Source organism: Siphateles boraxobius, unplaced genomic scaffold (genome assembly GCF_051911475.1).
Source record: "Siphateles boraxobius isolate OS27281-9 unplaced genomic scaffold, OSU_SipBor_1 90, whole genome shotgun sequence".
NCBI classification, from domain to species: Eukaryota; Metazoa; Chordata; class Actinopteri; order Cypriniformes; family Leuciscidae; genus Siphateles; species Siphateles boraxobius.
Window position 1 is genome coordinate 67,197 of NW_027509220.1, and position 8,807 is coordinate 76,003.

The following is an 8,807-nucleotide window of genomic DNA, read 5'->3' on the forward strand; positions in this document are numbered from 1 at the left end:
ATTCCTGTCTCCACTTCCCAGTCTTCCAGTCCTGCCTGCATTGTCTTCTCTGCACTGCCCTTCAGCTTTAACATTGTGTTAGCCGGTACAGCCCTGGAGTGTCGACCACAGCTCTGCCCAGAACCTCCGGGCCTGTAACTCCACCTCGGCCTGTCGAGCAGTCCGTGCCACCTTGGCTTCTCGCCTTTTTCGGCTCCACCCGGGATCTTTGTCCACTCCAGTGGGGTTCTTCGTCTCTCTGTCTCCGCCTTGGTCAGTTGTCGCTCTACCATCACCATGGACTTCCGAGCCTTTGGCTGCACCTCATCCCTCCACCCTTATGGCTCTTGCGGGCTCCTCCTTCCCTCCAGCTCCTCCTTGGTCCTAGGTCGCTCCGCTTTCGCCTCAGTCCTCCAGAGCCCTGGCTCTGCCCCAGTTGCTCATTGCTGCGGCTCTGCCCTGCCATCCAGGACCTTCGATGTCGCCGGTCCCATCAACTCTTCAGCTTCACCCCGGGTCTCCACTACCATCGGATCCATCAGTCGCTCGTCACCCTGGGTTCACCTGTCAAGCCTCCTCCATGACTCCCTGTTGTTCTGTTCATGTTTTCTAGTGCCCTAAGTTCTTTGGTCAACATTTACTAATACTACATTTACAAACTTAAAAGTTGTGTGTTAATATTATTTAATGGAACTGAGCTATAATGAACTAACATGAACAAAGATTAATAAATAATGTAACAAATGTATTGCTCATTGTTATAATGTTAGGTGAACCGTTAATGTTAAGTATATTTGGACCTTCTTGTAATACAGAAGTATTTTGTACTGGATCAAAAGATTCATTGAAAAGACCTGACTTAAAAGAGTAATTGTTGAAAAAATGTATACTCTCTTTGGGGGACAATTTAATTATACTTTTTGTGTGCATTTGCATCCTTTTTTGATGCATGGATCTTACCCCAACTGCAAATCGGATGATATTCTTCTTTTCTGCCTTTTCAACAGCACCTCTGAGATGAGGTTCATCATTTGATCTACCATCAGTGATAACAATTAACATTTTAATTGCTGATTGCCTCACCCCTCCTTCAGTTATGAAGAGCTCATCCCTGTACATTGAAAATAAGAAAAGCATTTGAAGATGACAAATCAGGATTGCTATAAGTTACATATGCATATACACAAAGTTGTAAATAAAACAGATTGCTACGGTTCTTATAAGAAAATCATTCTACTTCAAAATTTCACATTTAATTCAATGTATTACTTGCTGTTTCTTTGTAATTATTTGTAAAATTTACTAGCAATTTATAGTTGAAAATTGTTTCTACACCAAATGTTTTTTTTTTCAGTGAGCAAAGGTACAGTTGCTTATGCACTATACTGTATTTTTATAGGTATTGTCGTTTCAAACTCAGAAACGCAATACTGTTTTTCTCTCCAAACCACCCAAATATCCCCTTAATGTGCTTATATTTGAACACAGAAAAGAACTACATTTGTAATCAAAATTAAGAAAGTCATTAAAAGTTGCATTTTTGCGGAAACCACTTGAAACATTTGTTGTGTTGAGCTATTTCTATTACTTTTGTTTGATTTGTTCATTGCAAACAGCTGAAAGTCTGTCAATTTTGCCATGCAATAAACCTGATTTGCAATGGGGGTAGAATCATTTCGATTACAACTGTAAATGTTAGATTTGAAAATTAACTTTGCACTAATACTTTTTGAAGAGGCACTTTGAGATACTAGAATGTTGATAACATTAGGGGTGTCATACATAAGTTTATTTATAGCCTTCGCAGTGTAGGTCCATCCTTTTTGCTGTTTTATCTCTCCTATTCTTGTCCTCCATGAATGAATGTCTTTAACTGTTTCAAACTTGGAGTGAATTTCACAACCAGTGGAGAACTGTGCAACTGCAAACTAAAAGACAAGAAAACATTCACACATGAAAATCTGTGCATGTCAGTCCTGTTTCTGTCTAAACTGGTGGTGGGTTGCAATGTTAACAACACTTTATGAGTCTCTAAAGGTAAAATTATCTTTCTGGAATCCTAAAAACATTTAATCATACCTGAGAATTGCACTTGGAAAAACTCTGGATTATGGTTATAACAAAAGTTTTCATTTTAATGAAATCTGGGTCTTCTACACTGTCAGAGCCGTCCATTAGAAAAGCAATATCTATTTCTAGAGGGCAGCCTGTGAATGAGGAGTTTAGCATATGATTAGATTATCAAAAAAGCAATAGAAAAGGACAGGGATTTAGGTACTTCTTCATTTGACTTACTTCTCAACGCACTTGGTATTGGTGCACTCACTACATTGTTTCCACTGATATTAAAGCACATACCATTGAGGGTAGTAATTATTTTGCAGTCCTTAGGAATGGTTGGACCACAAACCTGGGAGAGTGAGAGTTTTATCGATAAGTACATCAAACACTCTAGTATTTATGAAGCCAGTTTCCCTGTTCTGCGAAGAGCAATATATAAAAGGGGCTATATGTAAGAATTTTCATTTAATAATCACTTTTTTATTGCTAATGTGTAAAGAGCTTGTAACGAAATGCTTCTCAGGCAGCTATTTCAGTCATGCAAGTACAGCTTCAGTGCTTAGCATAAGTGAACACACCCATGCTAAAGTTGACTAAAAAGAGGAATAAAGAGGAATTTGATCTTAATGCCTTAATTAAAACCTTTAAGGACACCAATTTTCTTTGTGAATGAATAATGTATCGTAAATAAATAAATGTTCTTAATTTAAAATACAGGGTGCATAAGTCTAGGACACCCCTATGTTAAATTCCCATAGAGGCAGGCAGATTTTTATTTTTAAATGCCAGTTATTTCATGGATCCAGGATAATATGCATCCTGATAAAGTTCCCTTGGCCTTTGGAATTAAAAAAGCCCCACATCATCACATTCCCTTCACCATACCTAGAGATTGGCATGGGGCACTTTCATCTCTCAATGCAAATCAAAACTTTATCAGGATGCATATCTGCCTGCCTCTATGGGAATTTAACATAGGGGTGTCCTGACTTATGCACCTTGTATTTTCAGGAAGAATTAAGAATTTTTTTAATTAAGGCGTTAAGATCAATTTCCAAAAGAGGATTTTTTATTCCTCTTTTTAGTCAACTTTAGCATGGGTCTGTTCACTTATGCTAAGCGCTGTATATCTTAAAATGGGGAAACATCAAATTCTCCAAAGCTGTTTACCAAGCTTACGATTAAATTTTATATTTAAAATCACCAATGAAATCTTACAACAACTTTCTCATAAATGTTGTTCATTATGCTCAAATAGCGTTAAGCCTTATTTTTCAGGCTCGACCAGCCAATGCGCATGTGCAATCCTAAGCACGTGACTCATAACAATGACTTTTTCTATACCAAACAGAGCTTCTAGCGGTAGCTGCAGTAACAAAATGACTTTATCAATCTGCAATCGGGTCTTTTATTTATATTGCGTGTTGCACTTTCTCCAAATTATTAGTAATATGAGTGCACCATCTTTGTATATCTAAAAACTTTGCTTCAGTTCAGCTTAACGCTAATAACAAGGGTTTATGTGTTGTTGTTTTTTCATGTTAGGATGAGCATACTGTATAACTTACCACTGAATTAGAAGATTGTGTATCCTTAGTCATAAAAAGCCCAAGAGACATGTTAACAGCTTCAGGAGGCACTTTCATTGCATAGATAAAATCGGTTAGATTGTACATGTCAAATCAGACTTATTATGTGTAAAATGTGTAATATGAAAAGTTAAATACCATTAATTGTCACTGGCAGGCAAGTTTCCTGTGAAATGGCACAACTATAAACTTGTCCTCTTGCATCGCTGCTGTATTGTACTAAAGGATCACTCACAAGCAAACTATGGAAAAGTAAAGAAAAACATGCGTTAGGTTTCAAATATATTTAATGTTTAAGTTGCATTGGGTTGATTTAAATCAATTCAACAATTAAACCTCCCAAGCTATATATATATATATATATATATATATATATATATATATATATATATATATATTGGTTGCAATGGGACAATCTGTGTTTCTCTCTCACCTAGATGTATCTCTCTGTATGACTCTGTAGCCAAAGCCAACATCATTATTTCTTGTGAAGTATTTCCAGGTCACATGGTCAATGTTGAACATCAGCACTGACTGAAATGCTAAATGATGCAAATTAAGACCAACACATACATAAATGTATGTTCATTTTTAGGGTCAGTCAGCTTAGACTGCCAATCTTTTGAAAAACAAAAACATACGATTATTTAGAAAACATCTTATTTGGTCTCCTTGTCTTGTTTTTCAGTTATATCTAAACGTTTTTAAACGCAAAAAAATCATTGGCTGTGAAAAGGGCAGAAGCTGTAGATGAGAGACGCCAGCAGGCTGCATTTCAGTAGAGCTTTCTGGCACTTTTTGCAAAGCGTGTGGAGGGGAAACAACCCCCTGCCCAACCTATACTATATTGTATTTTTTCCCTATGTGTGTGTTCCAAATTATTATATCAGTAGGATGTCAGTAAAATAAACATTCAGAATTTAGATTTTCAAAAAAAAAAAAAAAAGGTTTGTTTGTTCCCATATCTAGATAACTGATATCAATCTGACAGATCTTAAATAGTTGTGCATTTCAAACACCCCAAACCAAAGCTCACAAAATTGACATTTACAGTGGGTTTAGAAATACAAGACGAATTTTTAAATCGTTTTATTCACTGATGAATGCCGTACTACAATGGATGGTCTAGATAGATGGATTTCTGGATGGTTGGTGAATGGCCACCCTGTTCCAAGCTGACTGTGCTCTAAATCATTCGCAAATATTCTGACAGTTCGATCATCTCTATTCAGTTTTCCCAAAATATTAGCTGTTTTCATGCATTTTGAAAGCTATTGCACTATGCTTTTCATTTACAGAAATATCCTTCTTCCTCCCCATATTGCATGAGAACTGTGACTTGCTTAATAATGCAGAACAACCTCTTTAAATATAGGTTCCCTTTTAAATGGGAACTTGAGCTGCGTCTGATGCAGTGTCTCGTTAGCCTTCTCTCAGGTTACAGTTGTAACCCAAAATGTTATAGAAATGAAATATACAAACAAACACTTTCTTTGGAAAACTAAAATCTGAATATTTATTTTACTAAAATCCTAGTGATATATCACTGCATTATATTTGGAACATATTATATATATATATGTTCCATATATATAAATGTATGGTAAAACTTTAGAATACGGTTCCTTCGTTAATGAATAACTACACAAGAACCAATGAGTAACACAATATTAACAATCTAGTAACTATTATTAACTAACAAGAAACTCTGATTAAGGAACTAGTAAGTAATAGCGCACAGATGAAAGTGGTAGTTCACTATTAACTAATCAATAACATCTATTTTTTTAATGCTTCCCAGAGAACTACTGAAAAAGTTTATTAACAATCTAGTAACTACTATTAACTAAAAAGAAACTATGATTAACGAATTAGGAAGTAATAGTGCACATATGAAAGTGGTACTTCATACTTCTATGGGAATTACTAATTATTCTGATCCGTATTCTAAAGTGAAGATCATGGGATCTAACTAGTAATGACTCAAGTGTTGCTACATGATCGAGTCATGATTTGTGAAACCAAACACAAAAGTCATTTCAAGCGTTTGAGATTTTTGGTGAACTTTAGTATACTTTTAGAAAATTTCTTTAGAAGTACAGTAACACTTGAGTCATTACTAGTTAGTTACCATGATCTTCAGTTTAGAATACGGATCCAAATAATAAGTAATTCCCATAGAACTATGTAGTAACACTTGAGTCATTACTAGTTTGTTCCCATGATTCTTACAGTAGTTACTAATGAAAAGCCAATAAAGTGTAGAATCTTGTCACTCACAAGACACACACACACACACACACACACACACACACACACACACACACACACACACACACACACACACACATATATATATATATTATATATATATATATATATATATATATATATATATATATATATATATATATATATATATTATGCTAGGAGACATACATAAAAACAAATTTTTTTGTGAGGTAAGTTAAATAATAAATTCAATCTATATGGTACTTGGATGGCTGATGACTCAATATGTTCCAGTCGTCACCGTGACTCTAGTGATTCAATGCCAGTCCAAAGGAATGCCAGAAAATTGGCCACAGGACAAGTAAGGTCCCGAGTCCCGACAACTGCATTTAAAAATCCATTTCTTTAAAATTATTCAGTTGATAAATAGACAGCATAGGCCAATTATTAACAGCTTACACATTGATAATGTAAACAACCTTGTGTATTCGTTTACAGTAGCAGTTCAAATGTTAATGTAGTGCTAGTCATTTATCCTGCATTGGTTATTGATTAGTTTTGTATGAATTAGGAAAATTTTCAGTTCTCTGGGAAGCATAAAAGAATATAGTAGTTATTGAAGTACCACTTTCATCTGTGCACTATTACTTCCTGATTCGTTAATCAGAGTTTTTTTTTAGTTAATAGTAGTTACTAGATTGTTAATAAACTTTTTCAGTAGTTCTCTGGGAAGCATTAAAAAAATAGTAGTTATTGATTAGTTAATAGTGAACTACCACTTTCATCTGTGCGCTATTACTTACTAGTTCCTTAATCAGAGTTTCTTGTTAGTTAATAATAGTTACTAGATTGTTAATATTGTGTTACTCATTGGTTCTTGTGTAGTTATTCATTAACGAAGGAACCGTATTCTAAAGTGTTACCAAATGTATTTTATATATGTATAAAGTGTTTGTTTGTTTTTTGTTTTTGTTTATGTTTGTTATTTGTCATATCTTTTTAGAAAGACAACATTTTGTTTGATTAACTGACATTGGAAACAAACAGAAAAATACTGTTTGACTTCTCAGATGACAGAATGAAAGAGAGGAGAAGAGGAAGACTGGTAACTCAGATAAGGAAGTTGCCAAACCGATACTGTGAAATAATAGTTTCTACTCTAGCAACTGAGGCTTATTTTTTACTGAGAATGTTTTAAGTATGCTATTCATGCTATTCAGATACTTAATCATGATTTTCCGACTGTGAATACAACAAGCATGTGTATTGACAAGCATTTGGCTGCTCTAAAAGCACTATACAGTGCTGCCATCTTGGAATGATCAACTAAGGAGGGAGTTTGAATGAAAGTCAATAGAGAGGATGCATCAGCGCACTGAACAAACTAATTGTCAGGGTGCTAATCTTTAACAAGCGGGGAAGGGCTGATAGCTGTGGGATGTATGCAGTGAATAAACAAATAAATAATTGGATTTAAATCTACAACAAAATTGAATCTGGCTAAAATCGGATGGAAAAAACTGTTGGTGCCTGTTGCAAATTTTGGCAGAGACCGTTGGTAAATGTCCGCTACAGAGTTCAATGCAGCTCCATGTAGATCTGCAGCCACTGCATCAGACATCGACAACTTGTGCTGGTGATCAACCATCTACTGTTTAGTCTATCACCACTTTTACAACTACAAAAGTCTTTTGGCTTCATTGTCGGAGCCAATGGCTTCTTGTCACTGTTTTCAGTCTGAAGCCCTTCAAAAGGGGCAGGAAGAACTACAGAGTTGTAGACATAAAAACAGGATCCCTAGAATTATCAGAGACACCTAAGGATCCACACAGTCATAAAACAAGCACAGAAGTGGTCAGCACTTTTTGTCCCTGTTTATGGGTGTTTTTCTTTGTCATAGGAAGGGACTAAATTGCAAGCCCACATCTTCATTATTAATAAAGAGCTCACTCGCACACCCTGCTCTACACATCACCAAATTTGAAGCAGTTTTTCACTTAATTTTTAACAAATAAATTTTATCAAAACTACATTCAACCCCTTACATTTTTTGACAGAAACACATACAAATAAATTAACAGGTGCCTGTAACATAAACAACCAAAACAAGCAAAATCAGCTAAAATTATAAACACAAAATCATTAGAATTTTAGCGACACATTATACATTTTTATTATTAATATTTCCACAACAGATGCTACCATATACTGCGCAGTTTTATGACAATTTGAAAAACCTTGATGAACATCAAAACAGGAATACAGTTTCACTGTTTGATCTTACCACAGAACAGGCACAAACAGGTGCAGAAATCCCAGTCCATGGTCATATCAAGGTCAAGAGACTGGGATGGTATGAATGCTGCCAACTCCCTGAAATATGAAAAACAAACATAGCACAATAATATTTATTGAGAAAGATGAAAAAGGCAGTGCATATGACTAAGGAGGGACAGCGAATAACATAGAGGATGTGGACATATTGTATCTGAACAAAGTAAAAATGATGTCCTGGTAGATAAAAGATTGCATTGAACCAGGAAATGACATTGAACTTCAAGAAATAGTATATTAACGCAATACCACTCGAGCAGGAGTGTTGATGTTTTGAATATGTTCGCGTCGCCTTGTGACGATATTCAACAACTTGGCTGCGACTCTGTAATGTTGTTTTTTATTCAACAGTGTAATAAAAACATTGTAAATACACTTAATTGCTCCAAATGGGACCAAAGAAAAGTAAAACTTTGCGGATATCGGAGCAACTCACAGCAGAAGTGTTCCATTCCTGAATGGCTCTGTTTAAATGAATCAGTGGAATGAATGTGTGGTGAGGGGGGCGTGGTTCTCGCGGCGTCTGTAGTGAGAGACGAGACAATGAGCTGTGCGGTGAGTAAGTAGGTCAAGTGCAGATGATGAACACCTGTGTCTGATTGCAGTGATTGG

At 35.6% G+C, this 8,807-nt stretch overlaps 1 protein-coding gene across 3 annotated transcripts in view; it reads right to left on the reverse strand.

Moving 5' to 3' along the window:
- Positions 1-8,351, reverse strand: part of itgam.3 (integrin, alpha M (complement component 3 receptor 3 subunit), tandem duplicate 3) — a 32,108-nt gene extending 23,757 nt beyond the window's left edge. Inside the window, exons 1-8 of one of the 3 annotated variants that reach the window (XM_077224649.1) lie at positions 8,146-8,351; positions 4,063-4,171; positions 3,768-3,871; positions 3,609-3,679; positions 2,275-2,389; positions 2,059-2,186; positions 1,762-1,907; positions 940-1,090 (exon numbers count right to left, since the gene is read on the reverse strand). In XM_077224649.1, coding sequence (XP_077080764.1) covers positions 940-1,090; positions 1,762-1,907; positions 2,059-2,186; positions 2,275-2,389; positions 3,609-3,679; positions 3,768-3,871; positions 4,063-4,171; positions 8,146-8,191 — 870 coding nt within the window. In that variant the 5' untranslated portion in view covers positions 8,192-8,351. Of the gene's footprint in view, positions 1-939; positions 1,091-1,761; positions 1,908-2,058; positions 2,187-2,274; positions 2,390-3,608; positions 3,680-3,767; positions 3,872-4,062; positions 4,172-7,434; positions 7,551-8,145 lie in introns of those variants that run through there. The other 2 variants (XM_077224650.1, XM_077224651.1) reach the window with 2 other exon arrangements.
- Between the last annotated feature and the right edge of the window lie 456 nt (positions 8,352-8,807).